Source organism: Dermacentor variabilis, chromosome 7, assembly GCF_050947875.1.
Source record: "Dermacentor variabilis isolate Ectoservices chromosome 7, ASM5094787v1, whole genome shotgun sequence".
Lineage (NCBI taxonomy): Eukaryota > Metazoa > Arthropoda > Arachnida > Ixodida > Ixodidae > Dermacentor > Dermacentor variabilis.
This window is the reverse complement of record NC_134574.1, coordinates 154,373,893-154,392,191: the sequence shown is the minus strand read 5'-3', so window position 1 is coordinate 154,392,191 and position 18,299 is coordinate 154,373,893. Positions and strand designations below refer to the sequence as shown.

The window sequence follows — 18,299 nt, the reverse complement described above, 5'->3', positions numbered from 1 at the left end:
TCGTGTTTAGTACAATAACCGTAATGGGGGGGGGTGCTGTTGAGAGCACAGAGGGGGTTAGAGCGTTTGTTTTCATCGAGTTTGGTCTGGCGTTGCGGAGAGCACTGGGAGAGTGCTCACTTTCACCGAAGTGGTTGGCGTTGATTTTCGGTCACTCCGTGAGCTTTCTCCGGTCCAAGCAAAAGAAAGACCAGCGGATAAAAGGGTGGCAAAGCCATTTCCTTAACCCCATCAAGGACGTCACTCAATCAGCACATCACATAAGTCGAGCCGCGTCGAACAGCCCGACTTCTGGATGTATTATCTGGCAGTGGGGGTGCTGCTGTGGCATTCCACGTGCCTATCAACGAGGCGACGGGAGCTGCCATACTATGTGCACCATGTGCATATCATCCAGGCGACGAGAGCTCCCATGTCTCCGCAACGAAGCAAGAATTCGACAAGGGGGACTTTAAGAACCACCCAGCCATCTCTGCGACGAATCAAGAATCGACGCGAGTGACGTCAGCACCTGCCCCAACTGGTTCCTGCCGACGAGGAGTTGCCAAAGGGGACTTAAGGGAGAACCGGCCCAGTGTGAACGGAGAGAGTTGCCTCCAGCCGCCCAGTCGGTCTGATGCGCTCTTACAGCTACATGTACGCTATCATCCACTATCTGTAAGTAGTGTATAAAGTTCTTCGTTTCTTCTTCATTTGCGGAAAGAGTCCGTCTCTCATCCTCCACCCCGAAGTCACAACACCATGTCCTCATGCTTGCACCTTTTAAAGCAAAGATTGTGCATCACTGGTCAAATCAAAACAGAAAGCTTCAGGCATTTTGAGTTCGATGTAACGTCGCAAGTTACTTGTTTTGACTTGGTCAGTGACCCAATCTTTCAATAACGTTTTAACCTGGCAGATGATTTTCCATCAAGCACTCCCATCAAGACATCTCATGTATGCACTTTCACGACAGATGACCCCATGCCAGCACCTGGCCTTTGGACTCCCTTCCCTGCAGTTTAGCGAGTGAAACATGCCCATGTGTACTCAGAACGCAAAGCATGTGTAGAAAGTCGAGCTACAAAGCATGTGGCATTGAGTTGTCACCCCTTCTTTCCCAAAGAAGAAAAAGCTACAGATCTTGCACACACATGTGGCAAAAAGTTATAAGCGAAAATTTCTTGATGTTTACTGAAATGTGTTTACTTTGCCTTCTTGACTTGTCCATAGCTAAGTGCTGCTCACTTAATGCACGCTCTATCCCATTCTGTTCACTTCACTTCTTTTTACACATGAGGCTGCTCTTGATGGTGACTTCTCTCTATTCCCTTCTTGCTTCTTGTTCTACTTGTCTGTCCGGGCCCTACCCCAGTGGGATATGCCCAGCTGCGCATACACAGTGACCCAAGTTGTCTTATTCGGGCACATACCCCATGGTACACTAAAAGTGGCCATAGATGTAGTATAATGACAAGACAGCAGCTGACGGCAGCAAGCATCTGCAACATAAGTGGAAGAGGTGAAGAAAGCTTCGCTTAGAATAAAGTACATTCCGACAAAAACTATTGACAACCTATATGGACCTCCTGAGGTGGCTGTAACAGCCCAAGTGGTCTGCCACAGACAAAACTATGAACCAGCTGGGTTTGAATGAATGTGTGTTGTTTAGTGGTGCAAGGGCCAGGTATGGCCAAAGAGCGCCATGACAGTGTTAGTGATTTCGCGGTGGAATGATGAGTTCTCTGAACTTGATGTGACGTGGCTGTAAAGGGGCCTAAAAAATAGTCACTCTAAAATGCGTAAAATTTTATGTGCAATAAGATTATGGCGATGACTAATGACGAGTACTATGAGCCTTACACTGCATTGCAGAAGATTGATATGATATGCAGAACATGTAAGATGCAAAAATTAGCTAAAGCACAACTGCCTCACCAGAGCCCTTGAAACAGAAGGGCCTGAAGGCATGTGCTATACAGTACAACTATCACAGCGGCATCTTCTGAAGTGAGGAAGCGCTATGAATGTATGGGACTAATAACATGTAAGACCACATCTCTTAGGAAACCTAGCACTGTGTTTGTATTAAAAAGCGGTTCTGGACCGAGAAACATTACAAGATGAAGAGGAATGTGCTGCCGGTATGCTAAGGAAAAATGTCTTTTTTCTCTCAGATTCGGCTTCCCGACACTCCAGGACGATGTGGAGGACGGTCAGCCTCTCCCCGCACCTACCACATATTGGAGGGTCATTTCCGGTGAGTAGAAAATTATGGGTGCCAAATGTGAACCAGCTGGGCTTCTCCTTGCTTTAGGGCAGCCCTAATCTGCCAAAAGGATAAGCCATGTAAAAGGCTAAATTTGTGGCAGCCACTCGAACTGAAAGCAAACTCTTAACGTCAGGCAAAATATGACTTTTCTCTATCAGCAAGTCTGTTTGTAGAGATGCTAGAATGCTACAGACAGGCGTAAAGGTTGTGCCTCTATGACTGCCATTTCTGAGAAGACAAGTTTTAGCATGAGGGGCGAACATGGTGTTGCCCTGAATTAAGTTTACCGATGCATGTGCTGTGTATAATGCAGATGGCTTTGTGGTGGGCACTGCATATGTCTCACCAAATGCACTCCAACTTCTTATTATGGAGCTGACACAGGAAGCCAGCCAATACAGTAAAACCTTATTAATATGTATCCGCTTAGTATGCAATTCCGGTTTAAATACAGTCGCGATGAATCCCCCATTCTGTTGCCATTTAACCTTATTGGCTGACTGCTTCAGCCGTTGTTGCTTATCACATGCCACATGGTTAATAAGTAGTATTTACCTTTTGTGTACCAGCGCGGAATCAGTAAAATGTCGTGTGTGCAGGCCATGGATAGTAAAGTTGCAGGGCACTGACTTTTTATGGATTGCAGCCACCACTTATAGTGATGTCAAAATATGGTAGCCATAATGTCTTTGCTTTGATGTGTGCGTATGACTAGTGCAGGAGGAGGAGGAGGAGTGGATATTAATGAAGAGAAAGGAGGAGAGGTCAGCCTGGAAAGCGTGCCTATAGCCTGCTACTCCTCACTGGGGTAAGGAGAAGTGGTCATGGTCAACTCTTCTCAACATGCCAAAAATACTTTCTTCTTAAGGGGTGGGAGTCCAAGCAGTCAATACTACATTTAGGTGTCTTTCGCTGGGCCGCATATTGAGGGCACACGCAAAGTATGTGAGCTGTTGTCTCGGGAATGTGACAGACGCTACAGTCAGGGTCCTGTTCTTGTCCAATCTTGTAAAAGTATCGGTAAGCGTACGCCACACCGAGCCGTAATCGATGGATGAGCGTTTCCTGGCCTCTCCGCAACCGAAGTGGAAGCCAGAATCTCAAACCAGCGTAAAGTCTATGAAGGCACTCTTGGCGATGTTCGGGGTGCTGCTTTGAATGGCAAATTCGTGAAGGAGTGCATTCTGAAATTATTTAAAGCAAAGCTAAAACCATGCCCCCACAATGCCAGCACCACACTGCTGGCTGCAAGTACAACGTTCAAAGAGGCATAAACAGAAATGAAGAAATACTCACTGGGTAGATGTTTCCTCGCACCAAATCTGCTTTCTCTGGATTGAGAACAAGGTACTCCCCACGAAATGGAACTATCTTCGGCTCTGGATTGCAGCCCGAAAGTGCCGCCAATTTGTCCGAGTAGAGGCCACCACAGGTAACAACGTAGCGACAGTGGACTGCCTGTAATTGCAGAACACCATAAATGTTTTTATGCTGTAAGAGTTGGGGTCGGGCATGTCAAAAGTGGTAGGGACTGGCTCATGCCATCATCTGACCCATCCACGCTAAGAATGTTGCTGAAAGGAGGAACTTGTTCTTATCGAGAACGAGGAGTATGGGATTTATTTACAATATCTACATGAAGGGTGGAGAATGTTACATTTCATCAGTCTAGCATGACTGAAAATGTAGCACACCAACGAGTCGAAACCATCTGCTTAAATTCCCTCTGTCTTCCCTAGATACCTAGGCCAGGGAAAACTGCCATCCAACCTTCGTCCAACTGGAGCATCTAAAATCGTCGAAGGACCCGCCTTTGAGGGTGAGGGTTCACATACTCACTCCTGCACTTTTGTTTCACTGAACACACTGAAAGGAGTGGGGACTCGTAGACAAGGGTTGTCATGCTTGACTCAAGCTGGCAAGTCTTGGTTCCTGAGCTGACTCCGCAGTTGGCTGCCGCATCTGTCAAAAGACCTTGACGATTACCGGAGTCCGTGGGAGAACGTCGTTGAACACACTTTTCCAGGAGTTTTCTTGCTCCAATTGGTCCATGAAGGCGACAGCAAACTAGGTAACAATGCTTTGTCTGCCAAACATGTCTCGCCTTGGTGGCGCTGCAAGTCTTCCTGACGGGGGCATATTGTTGCCTTCACGAAGCGATTCGTCGCAGCGAGAGGGGAGAGGTTACAATGTCACTACCCCCGCTGGCCGATTGTAACAACCCTAAACAGTGATGCTTCAACTCAAACCAAATTTGTTAGTTTTGCAAAGCATATTACAACACACATTTGTGCACTATAGAAAGAAAGCTATGGATAAGGATTTACATGCTTATACAAACTCATCAGATCTACTGACCAGTGTTTCGCATAGCTTTATAAGAAAGTATCACTTTACAAATGGATCGTCACAGACTATCGTCTTAAGCAACCTTGTATACACTTTGTAGTGTGCTTAGTTAGCTAGCAAGTTAAGGTCTATAATGGTTCGCACCTAATAATGCAACTATTACTGTAAATGTGCTGTTTTTCACAACCTCAATTATTGCTTTTTTGACCTCTAATAATAGAGTATCTTAGCATAGCATTGCTATTAAGTCATTGCTTGCCATTTACTGCATTTACAAGGTTGCTCATGCATGCACAGTCGAGGGAAAGTGGTAGCAGTAACATTAACATTTGCCAGAGACCACTCGGTTAGAATACTCCATTACTTTAGAAAAAGACAATGTATGCTAGGTCCACAGTTTTTGCCCATAAGGCAACAGGCTCTGAAGCAATAAAAAGTGCCTTATTTGAGCGTTCAACTTCTTTATAGTGCTGTTCAAGAGCTATAGGACTATACATCATGCTGCCAAGAGAAGTGTGCCAGGATATGTATTCAATAAAATTGACACCCAGTGAATGAACACGTTGTGAAATGAGTTGTCTCAACAGCAGAAGTGGTTAAAGGGATATGTTCTAAGACAGCGAGAAGGAGAAGTATCCATTTGTTTTAGGGCTGCGAAAAGTGTGGGTGTCACACAACATATTGTCTTTTCGCAGCCTTTCTTTTTTGTCAAGCAACAACAGCTAAGTTTTTGAGATAGGCTAATAATGAAGTTTGCGAAGTGAATCTCTCATTTCTGCTGACACCATGATCAAGTAACAGATACAGTAAAACCTTGTTAATACGTAGTTGGCGCAGAACGTGGGTCAGGTATACACTACGTGATGGCAGGTGAGCGGCTATAGACTTACTGGACATACTCGCACAAACTCAAACACACTCGCACACAATTTTCTTTGTGAGCAAGCTGCAAAAAAATCTATGATTTTCACTTGCTGCCAAGGCAGCCTCGCAGCGCCGATGGCATCCTAAAACTTGGCAACACCACAAGCCAGTTTCTCCATTGGGCCCCACTTCTCTGCGGACGCCCTCGTGACGGGCAACGCATTAACCGTGTCGGATATGGAAGGGCCATCATCCACGTCGTCATCCAAGACAACAACATGGAAGCGCTAGAAGCTATGGGAGCAGGAAACACGTCATAGCTATCATGTTTCGATGTCACTATCAGTGGCGACTGTAGCCTGGGACGTGCGCCCCAATTTTGCTGTGGTTCACGTGCATGACATTTTGCAGATGCCGTACTTTTACACGCTGAATAATGAAATAAATACTACTCACTAACTGTGTGGCATGCGTAAAGTGAGTACAGCTTATGTGGTCAGCCAATACATTAGGCTCAATGATGACAGGGTGGGGGATTCATCGTGGCTATAGTTAAACCAGAATTACTTTAGGCAGGTACATATTAATGGGTTTTACTGTACAGGTCCTGCAAAAGGCCCTTTTGGCCAGTGCAGAGTGACATATAGTCTGTGGTAGCTGATGCACAAACAGGAGTGGCACACCTTGATCTTTTGTGAACTAATGAAAGGGCATGAAGATGGACCAACACGGTTAAGTGTCCTTATGGTCGATGTGAAGCAAAGTAGTGAGCATCGCACAGTGCTGCTCCACTAAGTGATCAGAAAGGCACCGAGAGGCTCTGCTTGGGATGTGGGTCTTGAGCAATTGATGACTGAAGGTTTGGGACTGATGCTTAAGTATCATAATACCAGTTAAGGGCAGAGATACACACATGCCAGAAACCACGAGTAGCCTTACAGAAGCCTGCCAAGTCACAAAGGACGAGTGACTTCCAACTTGTGTGCTGTGCTATTGATGGGAAGCAGCAAAGCCTGACGCAGGTGTCATGAAGTGCAGAGTAGGTAATGCCCTTTCAAAGTGTACATGCTAACTGTAGCTACATGCTACAGTTCAATTCTTTACTCTATCAAGCCCAGTTGAAAACTGAGGTACTGGTGTTGACGACTGCAGAGGCACCATATTTATGTCCAGCAGAAAGAGCAGGTAATGATGACCACTGAGGCTCAATAGAGGGTTTCGGTTTGTGTATGTTTTACCATTCACAGGATGTCAGGTTACCGCAGACATAAGCGTGAGACATAAATGTTGATGGTGCTGTACTGTGCTGCAGTTTAACCAGAGAAGACACGGAGCTATTATAGCAGTAACCAACCATGTTCTACGTAGCTGCTGGTGTAACGTGTTGACAGCCATGTAATCATCAACATGCAGTCCTTTTTTCAATTTTCCTTGGATGAGAACACCCATGTAATGCAAAGACGCTTGTAGAGCATTGCAGATGGACAAAGCATAAAAAAATGTCGCCACCAACACTGCTATGGCAGTCCACGTATACGGTAACCTCGTATTCTTTAAAATTATTACAACGTACCAACAAGGTAAAGCTCTAATGTAACTGGCAACAAAGACAAAAAAGGCGACAAACAAGCAAGGTAAAACTAGGCTACAGCTAATACAGCTTGTCATAAGACTTGCACTGCTAATAAAAGATGCAGACAGACAAATGGCTGAAAGCACACCTAATGTATTTACACGTTGGCATGCAACAGGTAGTAAGCTGGTTCAAGGAAATGGCTATCTTAGGTTTAGAGTATTACCCACCAACTTTCAATGTATAATTCCTAGATTACAGGAAGTTGCACGGTTTAAAGTGTCAGGCTACAATAGCTGTTCACCACAGGGTATAAGATGGTGTGAACAATGAAGATCATGTGAGAATCACTCCCACAACCATAGACAGTACATTCCCACAAGATTTCCAAAGGTTTGCTGTGCATACTTTCTTGTTTGAACAATTTGTATCAGTGCAGACTTAGGTATCAAAAAAGAAAGAAAAAGAAAGAAAGGACATTAAATATGAATGCATGCAACTTAGTGTGATTCAGGTACTGAAACTATGACAATCGTAAGCAGGCACAACAATGACAACACTGTACACATGGCATACCATTCGAGAGTCATTAATCTATGCCTTTGATAATATCTGGGTGATTGGTTCGCTGGGAAATTGTTCTTTAAGTGTGTAATGGTTGGCACCCAGCAAATTGCCTTCCGAATGCGAGGAACTTCCCATATTTTGCCCTACATTGCTTTTTTTTCTGCTGTACCTTTTTGTCGCTGACCACCCTTACAGGGTGTGTGAGGCCCCCTGCTGTGGACTGGCTCTCGGCCACGGTCTCTATTGCGCGGACAGGGAAATTCAGCAGGACATCTCCACCTTGGCTGATGAAGTCACGACCGTATGATTGCGTCACCTCTCCCCAGTCAACGATACCCGTGTGTGGGGACCACAGTGCCTGCAAGCCCTGCATGCACAGAAGTGACAACAGAAACTTGATCAAGTAGCAGCAAACCCTGCAGCATGGGTCGTGAAACAGTGCTTATTCAGAAACGGGGCCCCAAAGAGTATATCGCTATTGTGCCTGCCAAATGCTGTTGGCATTTATTGGCCTCATGGTGGCAGCGCTGTTAGTGGCACTTGTGTGGATTAACATTACTTACTAGCTATCAGCCCCGTCACGAAGGACGCAACACATACCTCCATGTGTTAGTTGACTGTCCAAGTCGGGAAAGTGGAATGTAAATTACGATTCATTATGCAAAAAAATAGGTGAGGTGTGCAGACAGGATACAAGAGAAGAGAAGTGGACAACACGAACGCCGACTATCAACTGAAGGGAGCACTGAGGCGAAAAAAAAGAAGAAAGAAGACACAAAACTCATCTACGCAAGCTCTGGAATGGTATCACTACGTGTCAGTCGGGTACATGTGCTGGTCTACATGAGAGATAACTGTTAAGGCACTTAATATCTTCTTTATGTAAAGTATTTTAAGGCTGACTCACGCACGCACTTCCACCATTATAGATGTGCCATGCCTCTACCATAAGACGCGTACCTTCATTCTTATGCCTGTACCATATCGCGCATTCATCTAACTCTGGCGTGCAGTTACAATCTTGGCAATGTAGGGAGAGACTGTAACTGCACGCTAGAGTTAGATGAATGCGCGATATTGTACAGGCACAAAAATGAAGATACGCGTCTTATGGTAGAGGCGTGGCATATCTATAATGGTGGAAGTGCGTGCGTGAGTCAGCCTTCGATTACTTTACATAAGGAAGAGATTAAGTGCCTTCACAGTTATCTCTCACGTAGACCAGCACATGTACCCGGCTGACACCTGGTGATACCATATCAGAGCTTGTGCAGATGAGTTTTGTGTCTTCTTTCTTCTTTTTTTCACCTCAGTGCTCCCTTTAGTTGATAGTCGGCATTCGTGTTGTCCACTTCTCTACTCTTGCGTCCTGTCTGCATACCTCACCTCTTTTTTGCACAATGAATCCTTACTAACTAGCTCAGCTTTCTGTCGTTCTAAGTAAATTACGAACCTGGCTCACAATGGTGACGTTTTTCTTTGCTGCTGCTATTGGTGGTGTATGTATTTGATGTCCTAGCTTTGTTCAAAGATGAAGGTAAATGCTATCCAGGCAACAACCTCAGCCAAGTACAATTACGTGTCATGCATTGTCTCAGATATACATTTTTGCATGTGTACGGGCTGGATTTTCAAACAACGATAAAAGCATGGAGTTGTATACAATTACTAGAGGGAACTGTGGCGCTAGTGTATACGGGAGCTGCAAGCAGGGCGGTTTAGCCAACATGGGGACGATGGTTATTACATGAATTTGCATAAACCTCAGATTCACAAGCTGACCATTTTCAAGAAAGTGCTGTGCTATAAATAATTAAATAGGCATTGTTAAAATTGTCTGACGGCAGGATTCAAACACAAGACGTCTAGCACAGAAGCCCGATACTCAAACCATTACGTCTCAAACGCGCGGATAAGTAGAATCACTGCAATTAGCAATGATTATGCATGTTCACACAGTCTTACTGCCTTCTGCATTTAAGAAGTAGATCGCTTTATTCAGCCAATGAAGGCAAATAAAGCACAATAAACGAAGCCATAAGAAAGTATGAAGCTACAAGCACAAAGATAAGACGAATCCATGTACTAACCATCATTCCCATGGTGGCAGAAGGATCGCAGTGCCATAGTTTCCTCTGATAATTATTGTAGGAAACTCTATGATCAAAAGGTATGCACAAACACAATCCTAAATATAGGCTTTTGTCATTTGCTAAGCTCAGGCTGGAACTGCTGTAGATTTATTCATTCGTGTCCACATGTAATGCAGTGCTCCCAAATGAATGCCTCTGTTTTTTTTAAGTGTTAATTATATAAAGGTTAGTATTAATTACTGCAGCCCCAATTATTGGGCTGCGGGAGAAGGCTGTGCTCTGCTGAAACGTAAGTTGTTCACTTATAACCTTATCTCTATCACTGGCATTTACCATATGTTGTAGGTCCATTCGTAGCTAAGACATGAACATGCTCAAACCAATACAGCAAAGGTCGTTTAAGAGGATTCGTAACGACACCCGTGCAATAAATGCACACAAAGTCGGGCTTTAACCCGCAAGTGACTTGCTGTGTGTGAACGCACCGTGCAGTTTGGCTCCACGCTTTTAATTTCTCGGGAATCCAGTCTCTTCAAGTCCTTCACACCATTCTTGATGCCTCTCTCTTCCAAAGCATCCAATCGTGGAACTTCTGCTGGGTCGACAGCCACAATAAGCTGCAAAGAAAAAATTTTCACTTGTGCATGTCAGGTGAATTCACGTGCAAAGCTGCCACCAAAGCTAATTTATTGCATTCATTTTGTGACCAACGTTAAGAAGCCTGCTCCGAGTGACGAAGCTTAAAGAGGCCAATAGCATTGCTGAGGCAAAGTCAAACTATAAATGACAGGCATGTTAGAATAATCAAGAAGGGTGACAGGCACGATGCGATGCCTGTGGTTAAAAGAGGAATGTTCAACATCTGCCGCCTTGTTCGAGAGTGGTGCTGATCTAGTATGCATAACATATGTGCAAGAAAGTAAACGCTCGAATAGTCTTTGCGGCAGCTGAATTGGTAATGCACCGCGTGCATGATGTGGAAGATGTAGGTCTGGCTCCCACATGTTGCAAGTTGCTTTTTCATCCACTTTCGATATCCTTTTTCCATACTATTTACACATTTCTCTTATAAACATAATTAAATTTCACTATGCTTTCTCTGGTTTCACAGGCTTTGTTGTCTCAAAGACTATATTTGTGGAAATATATGCAATGGCTATGTTACGGCACTCAGGAAAGTGCCTCATACAAAACCTTGTATGCTGACCCCGCCTGTGCAGCTCTGTTGTGCATATAAAAAAAAACTTCCTACATAAAACTTGCTCATATATTGTCGGCTCACAGGCGTCTCTAAGGCACATCAATCTGTTAATGGAAAGGTGCATTATATACAACGTATCCTTTGGTTTACTTTATTTTCTGCGACTTAGCCACTCAGTGTGTACCAACGGGTTCTCGGCCTCCAGCATGGGCATGTCCCACCATGTACAAGTTCTACATAAAACATGAAGATATAAAGCCAGCTCACAGATATATCCAAAGCACACCAATCAGTTGATTGATTAACTAATTATATTTCACAAACACTTTAATTTACTTTACTTAATTCAATTTAGCCATTAGGTATGCGCCACCGAGGATGCGCCATTCTTGATCAGTCCTCGAGAAAGGGCCTGTCCTGCTGTGAACACAGGAGGTAGAGAATCCCCAAACGTTGTTTGATATGTGTTGTACTTTTCTGTGCACACACCTGTCATCACGAAATTGTACGCGTTGCCATTGGTTGTGAATCATTAAATTAGCCACTTTATTTGAGCTTTGCTTCACCTAGACTCAAGCATATGCATCGGATCTGTAAATTTTTTTTCACGCAGTTGCAGCTAACGAAAGAGTCAAGCCCCTCGGGTCTCTTAACTCTTCTTGCTAAAAGTGAGGAATTCGTTGGCAAATAGTTTCAGACGACAGGCAAAACTAAACTATAGTCCACCTCAGCAACCCCATGCAGTGCGGCAAAAGCTAAAAGTGCTAGCTGGGCAAGTTGGCACATCTTTGCAGGAAAGTGAACAGTGTGAATGACTCCAATTGTAAATACGCGCTTGTTTTCATTGTCTTCCACTGCCGCCTGTCATTTGTGTCAAGTGAAAGGAGGAAGGCTTGCCCACAGTGCACTACTAATTCCTCCATGAAGCTTTTCCATTCATTCGGCATTGTGCTTAAGTGGCAGAAAATGGAGGAGTGCTTCTTCTACTTGGCTAAGACGACAGACAGCTTTCACTGCACTGCACGGAGTTGGGGAGACGAAGGTATAGTTCCAAAGTGGGACCAACCTATTCTGCGGGTACATGCCACCATTTCTGAGGCACAGCTACATTGGAGGAACTGCTTCTTTCATCATCATCATCATCATCATCATCATCATCATCATCATCATCAGCTTGGTTACGCCCACTGCAGGGCAAAGGCCTCTCCCATACTTTTCCAACTACCCCGGTCATGTACTAATTGTGGCCATGTCGTCCCTGCAAACTTCTTAATCTCATCTGCCCACCTAACTTTCTGCTGCCCCCTGCTACTCTTCCCTTGGAATCCAGTTCGTAACCCTTAATGACCATCGGTTATCTTCCCTCCTCATTACATGTCCTCTCCATGCCCATTTATTTTTCTTGATTTCAACTAAGATGTCATTAACTCGCGTTTGCTCCCTCACCCTATCTGCTCTTTTCTTATTCCTTAATGTTACACCCATCATTCTTCTTTCCATAGCTCATTGCGTCGTCCTCAATTTAAGTAGAACCCTTTTCGTAAGCCTCCAGGTTTCTGCCCCATACGTGAGTAGTAGTAAGACACAGCTGGTTATACACTTTTCTCTTGAGGGATAATGGCAAACTGCTGTACATGACCTGAGAATGCCTGCCAAACGCACCCCAGCCCATTCTTATTCTTCCGATTATTTCAGTCTCATGATCCGGATCCGCGGTTACTACCTGTCCTAAGTAGATGTATTCCCTTACCACTTCCAGTGCCTCGCTACCTATCGTAAACTTCCTTATCGTAAACTCCTTCCTTAGTCTATCCCAAATGATTTCTCAGTGGTGTGCATGCAGCATTAAAGAAAGAACAGCCATTTTCGCTAAACTTTCACAGCAAAAGGAGACAGGCAAAGATAGTGTGCCAGCCTCCGGAAGTTAACTGTTTTGATGTTAAACTGTGCCAAGTGATTACATGACTATGAACAAAGTTTCTTGTTTCTCACTTTTCCACATTTCTTGTAGGGTACATTGTGCTCGTCGAAATACTTATAGGCCAGCTCCAGTCCTCGCACACACAGCTTGGCTTTCAGCGATCCGGGAGCGTAATAAATGCCAGCATGGATGACTCCACTGTTGTGGCCACTCTGGTGAGCCGCTGTACCATGCGAACAAAAGAAAAGGGCGAAAATAATATACACGTTTAAATGATTGCGCTAGGCCTACTTGGGAAAGTGGGTAAGAAAGCTAAGTATGGCTCACCATGGACGCTTCATACATGAAGCTCCATAGCTGGTTACATTTCTCTTTGACGTTAATCCGTAGTTGGGCCCAGTATTCAAACAACAATGTCACCGCCTTGGGCCAGCAGATTTCTCAGAATGTCTCAAGTTCTTTGCATTCCCCCACAAGGTGATGAATGTTTGGAGGTACCTCCCTAACCGTGCATAGCCTTTCACTTGCGAAGGTGATTGCAAGTCATCAGTCATTGCACTGCCATCATCACTACCATAATGCAGTGTCACTTGTCATGGTGTAGCCTGCTCTTGCCTTCGTTATAAGGACTTGTGCCCGTCAAGATAGCCTTCTGGGAAGATTGTCGTTTGCATCAGGAATGGCAGCCAGGACAGAACCTGCCCTCTGCATGTAAAGGGAGGACACTTATGCCTTTTAATCACTGTGTAAAACATTAGCACTGTTTAACAATAGCAGAAAATGAGATATGCCTCTTACAACATTACAAGGGAAGCCACATTGATGATGATGCCCACTGAATTTCATAAGCCACGTTACATAAAAAGTGGCACTTAAACTCGTGTATCCTGTTATCATGATTTCGTAACATACTGAATCTGATCTCATAAATCCGAACAGTACGCCTAAGAAAGAGAAACCTTGATCTTAATGCCATGTGCGGTCATCCAGCAGGAATTCGTGAGTGCGTTGCTGTCTTTGACTTGGAAAACAACGCTTTGCGAACATTGTTTCCAACAAGGATGAACAGTTCAAGAAGCTCATGCAGCTTAATCCATTCAGGTGCATAAATTGAGGTCACCATCTCTGAAATACTGACTGCTTTAGACTGCCACAAGATGCGAGTAGCTCACTTGCCAAATGCGAGTTTGTTTAGTGTGAAAGCATGCGAATATAAAGGCATTGGGCTGTGCTAGATGCCTGTTTCAGTTGTCTTTAAATGAGTCCACAAATCTCACCTAGGATAGCAAATGATGTGACCAATCTGGATGTTTTTACCTGGCATGCAAGTATTTCTAACTGTAATTCGAATATTTTTCTTCGGGCAAAAGAAAATTCAGGCTTGAACAGCGTTATATGCATATTGCATAGCGGATGGCAGAAAATGAGGTGCCGGTGAAAACAATGACACAGACACTGCTGAAATTCTTGGATGACACTGGGCTTCTTGCATAGCAGTAAGAATAGCAAAAGCACGATATAGGGCTCGGGTGATGGGAACGTTGGCAAAACAAGCACTGAACTTGAACGTGAGAATTGGCAAAGTGAGAGAACGCAGGAAAAGCCTGAGGAATGTACGTGTTATATTCTGACAAGATAACTTTTGTCTGCATCAGGGTGCCTTGGTGGAAACAAGTCTGGCTGATAAAATATCGAAAGCAAAGATGGGTCCCTTCTAGTTGAACGTGTGAAGAAACACTTTAATGGGAGGAGAAAGAAAGAGCTCGGAAAGTAATAAGGATTTTTGCCCTGTTGGCTGCACTGGAACACACTGCAACTGAAGAGAGGGCAAAAGGGCGAAGACAGACAATTCGCATGTACGAGAGACGGCATATAGCGCACCTCGAACAGGCTGTCGCATAAACTCCGTCCGCATCAGGCCTGTAGCAGCACTCGCGTAAATTTTGTGTATTGATTGAGGACGATACCACGCCCCGAAGTTGTTTGTTCTCTTGGGAATTCTGGCACCATTTAGAACACGTATATGCACTTTGCATAGAGTGATGTTGGTAATCGAAGCAGAGATTTACAGGGGCCAGTGGCATAAGAGATATTCCGGTTAACAAGGCAATGCTTACCGAGTTTGTTTTCCTTTTCTACAACAGCAAACCTGAGCTTCGGATGCCGCAACGACAGTTCTCTAGCAGTCGCCACTCCTACAATGCCTCCACCGACGATGACAATGTCGTATTCTTTTTGCTGTTTCGCTGAGTCGCTAGAGAGTTGTGAATAGAAACAAACATCTCTATTTAGCACTCCACTAAAGCGTAAATTACGCCAACTGAGAAAGCAAGAAGTTCGAACACTGCTTGTAATGAACACCATGTTCGTCTGAATGCGTCCCCAGGAAAGCATCTATCCGATTTCGCAGCCCCTCTAGATTTTCTTTCTTGCTTTTTTTTCCCCTCCAAGGACTTATCGGGCGATTATCAGCGCAGGTACGCAGCTTTATTGCTTCCTAGGAGCTAGTCAAGCACCCCAAGGTGACAATCGCACGCTGCATAACAGCACCCATTTCAATCAATGCCCACCTGAATAAACGCACGCGTCTCGACGTTTGAACGGAGCATACTAATGGTAATAAATTTGCCGAACGTAGCGTGTAAAAGTTTGAAACAGCTGCCTTGTAAAACACTCGGCACTTAAAGCGGCACAAACTGGGCGCGGCCATGTCGGGGCGTATTCATATCATACTCATTGAAACGCTCTTTTTCAAACGCAAAAAGTGACGTAATGAACTGAGGGAATAGAGCTTTCCTTCAAGGCAGCGAAGTCATCAGGCGCAACGTTTATAACGCACATTTGGGACAAAATCGAATGCACTCCTAGTTAATCACGTGAGCAAAGTGGTCACGTGATGACGCTCGCGCGTGCGCAGTGTGCTCGCTCACCCGGCGCGCCGCGTGCGATCCGTCTGCGAGAGCGTGCGTTCCCGCCCGCTCCCTTCAGTTCTCACCGACCGCGCTTTCGGTATGCGTTTGTGATGGGCCTCTGCCGCTGGCGCCATGGAGGAGGAACTCAAATGTCCCGCGTGCAAGCACTTCTACTCCAATCCGGTGTTGCTTCCGTGTTCGCACTCGCTGTGCCTCAACTGTGCACTGAACGCACAGCAGCCGGCCAACGCGCCGACAACTTCTCATGTCGCGAATTCCACTTCGTCTTCGGAAGACAGCGGCAACAGCAGCAACAGCGGCCTGGTCGGGCCGTCTGAGATCGGGACCACAGCGGATTACCCCGATGGCGACAAGTTGAGCCTGCTCAGCGAGACGGACAGTGGCGTCGTCTGCACCAGCCGACCGAGTTCTTACGTGGGAACTCCAAATCTACAAGGTGTTCTGTTCCCGCCACTGCTTCACAGCGGTGTCGCGCTTCTGTCTCTCGCTTGCCCCGAGTGCCACAAGCTCGTGTACTTCGACGAAAATGGTGCGCACAACTTGTCTCGCAACCGAGCGCTGCAGAATATCGTGGATAAGTACGGCGAGACGCGGCGTCTACCCGTGGCCTGTCAGTTGTGCGAGGCCGATAGACCGCGGGAGGCCTCGGTGATGTGCGACCAGTGTGAGGTGTTCTACTGTGAGTCGTGTCGTGAAAACTGTCACCCGGCTCGGGGACCGCTGGCCAAGCACACGCTACTCGAACCCCAGCAAGGGAAGAAAATTCTTCGCGCACGCTCACTGGGCGGTCGGGATTCAAAGTGCACCGACCACACCGAAGAGGCGCTCAGCATGTACTGCATGGTGTGCAAGGTCGCCGCCTGCGTGCTTTGCCTTCAGGACGGACGACATGCCAGTCACGACGTCCAAGCCCTGGGATCCATGTGCAAGGCGCAAAAGGTGCGTGCTCCACTGTCTCAAAGCTGTCCGTGATACGAAGACGGTTTCGCTCGGAAAGCGCGCTCAGACGGACCGAACGGTGTCTTCTCGGGTTTGACAGCTCACCTGCTGAAGGCGCCGCTAGCGGCGTCCTTTCCATCCGCTCGCTAGTCTAAAACAAAGCGCGTGTCATTGCTCCGCGGCAACGACTTTTATGAGCCGGCCGTTGACATAAGATTTTCCTTTTGGCATTCCCGTCAGTTTCCGCAACGTCGGAGACCTCGGCCGGACTTTCCTGTGCCTCTGCGCGCTTTCTTAGCTGCTCCGTCGTCTAGTCGCCGTCGGCTCCAACCGGTTGAGCGACATTTCGTGCCGGACCGGCGCTCCTCGAGAACGGAATTTAGTGTTTTTCTTTTCTGTTTCCCACGCCGCCGTCTGCTTCGACGGCACTTTCTTCGTGCGCCGTTCTTTGCAGCGTCTTCTCAGCTGCTCGGATGCGGAATTGACCTTGGTCCCTTTAATTGTCTGTCCGCGCCTTTTACAACAACTTGCTCCAGCCGCGCGCGCCTTGTGCGCGTATGCTACTTAGTACGTTCATTTGACAAAGTGTGTGCTCGCGTCGCCAAGGTCAGCGCATTATTTGGCGTGCAGATCACTATCGAGCTAGCTGCCAAGATCTCGCGCGAAGGCCAGCATGCGGCAGGCAGCTCGTCAACAGTGCGGCCATGTCGGGCTTCCGCGCGCTCGGCCAGGCCCCCCCGCCGGTGTCGCATCTGTCCTCTTCGCCGGGCTTGTTTGGTCTGGCTCGGGCGTTCTGCATCGCTTGTGTTGCAAGGCAGCGCGGCCCGCTGGGGAGGGTGATGGCCCCCCCTTCGGCAGATGTTTTTGGCTCGGCGCCCCTGCGCCCGGTGGTGAAGAGGTGGCAGCTGCCTGGCGTGTGGCGCACGACCTCCTCCCCCCGCTTTTGTGCATTCAGCCGTGCGTCGCGCAGGTAGCCACAAATGCCACTTGCGAAGGAAGCCGTCGGCTTTGTCTCCTGCAAATGCTGTTATATAAATTGTTTCGTCTGTTACTTGCGTAGACCGTAAATTACCTCAGTGGGTGAGGTACAGGACCGTAGACGGAGGTGGCGCAACAAGTTGTGGCGTGCGGGTTTGAGAGGAGGTGCTGTTGTTACTCGGGAGCACCCCCCCCCCAACCTTTTCTATTTTGTTTCTTTTCGCGATCGAGCCAGATCGGGATCGCTTTTCTCCATCGCGACTGGTTCATTTAGCGCAAGCTACGGAAGCAAAGCCAATCGAGATCTAGAAACTCGATCGCAATCGGAAGTTCCCCACGTGAACGGGGTATTTATTGTTGGACCGTCTGCGATTAACGCGACTTTTTGTTAACTGCACGGCTCATTAGACGTGGCTGTGAAAGCAGATGTTTCCGATTCCAGTGTAACTTCTGTCCAGCAAGGCTCCCCTCACACACAGGAACAATCTAACCGTTATACTCGGTAAAAGTTCCTGCCGTTGGGCGTCATTAATGTGCTACACCCGGACGCCGGATGACTTCTGCGGCCTCGCCTCTCCCTCAGCGGTCCTACCGAAAGATCCAGAATTACCGGTTTAACTAAAGGTTAGA

The 18,299-nt window shown here is 46.5% G+C and overlaps 2 protein-coding genes across 2 annotated transcripts in view; one reads left to right on the top strand and one right to left on the bottom strand.

Annotated features, from left to right (window-relative positions):
- The window catches only part of L2HGDH (L-2-hydroxyglutarate dehydrogenase), a 28,192-nt gene extending 12,564 nt beyond the window's left edge, over window positions 1-15,628 (bottom strand). Inside the window, exons 1-6 of the mRNA XM_075699717.1 lie at window positions 15,390-15,628; window positions 14,937-15,073; window positions 12,891-13,042; window positions 10,183-10,314; window positions 7,774-7,971; window positions 3,548-3,709 (exon numbers count right to left, since the gene is read on the bottom strand). Coding sequence (XP_075555832.1) covers window positions 3,548-3,709; window positions 7,774-7,971; window positions 10,183-10,314; window positions 12,891-13,042; window positions 14,937-15,073; window positions 15,390-15,529 — 921 coding nt within the window. The 5' untranslated portion in view covers window positions 15,530-15,628. The remainder of the gene's footprint in view (window positions 1-3,547; window positions 3,710-7,773; window positions 7,972-10,182; window positions 10,315-12,890; window positions 13,043-14,936; window positions 15,074-15,389) is intronic.
- A 146-nt stretch (window positions 15,629-15,774) lies between these two features.
- Trim9 (E3 ubiquitin-protein ligase Trim9) overlaps window positions 15,775-18,299 on the top strand; it is a 259,700-nt gene continuing 257,175 nt past the window's right edge. The window contains exon 1 of the mRNA XM_075699731.1: window positions 15,775-16,691. Coding sequence (XP_075555846.1) covers window positions 15,864-16,691 — 828 coding nt within the window. The 5' untranslated portion in view covers window positions 15,775-15,863. The remainder of the gene's footprint in view (window positions 16,692-18,299) is intronic.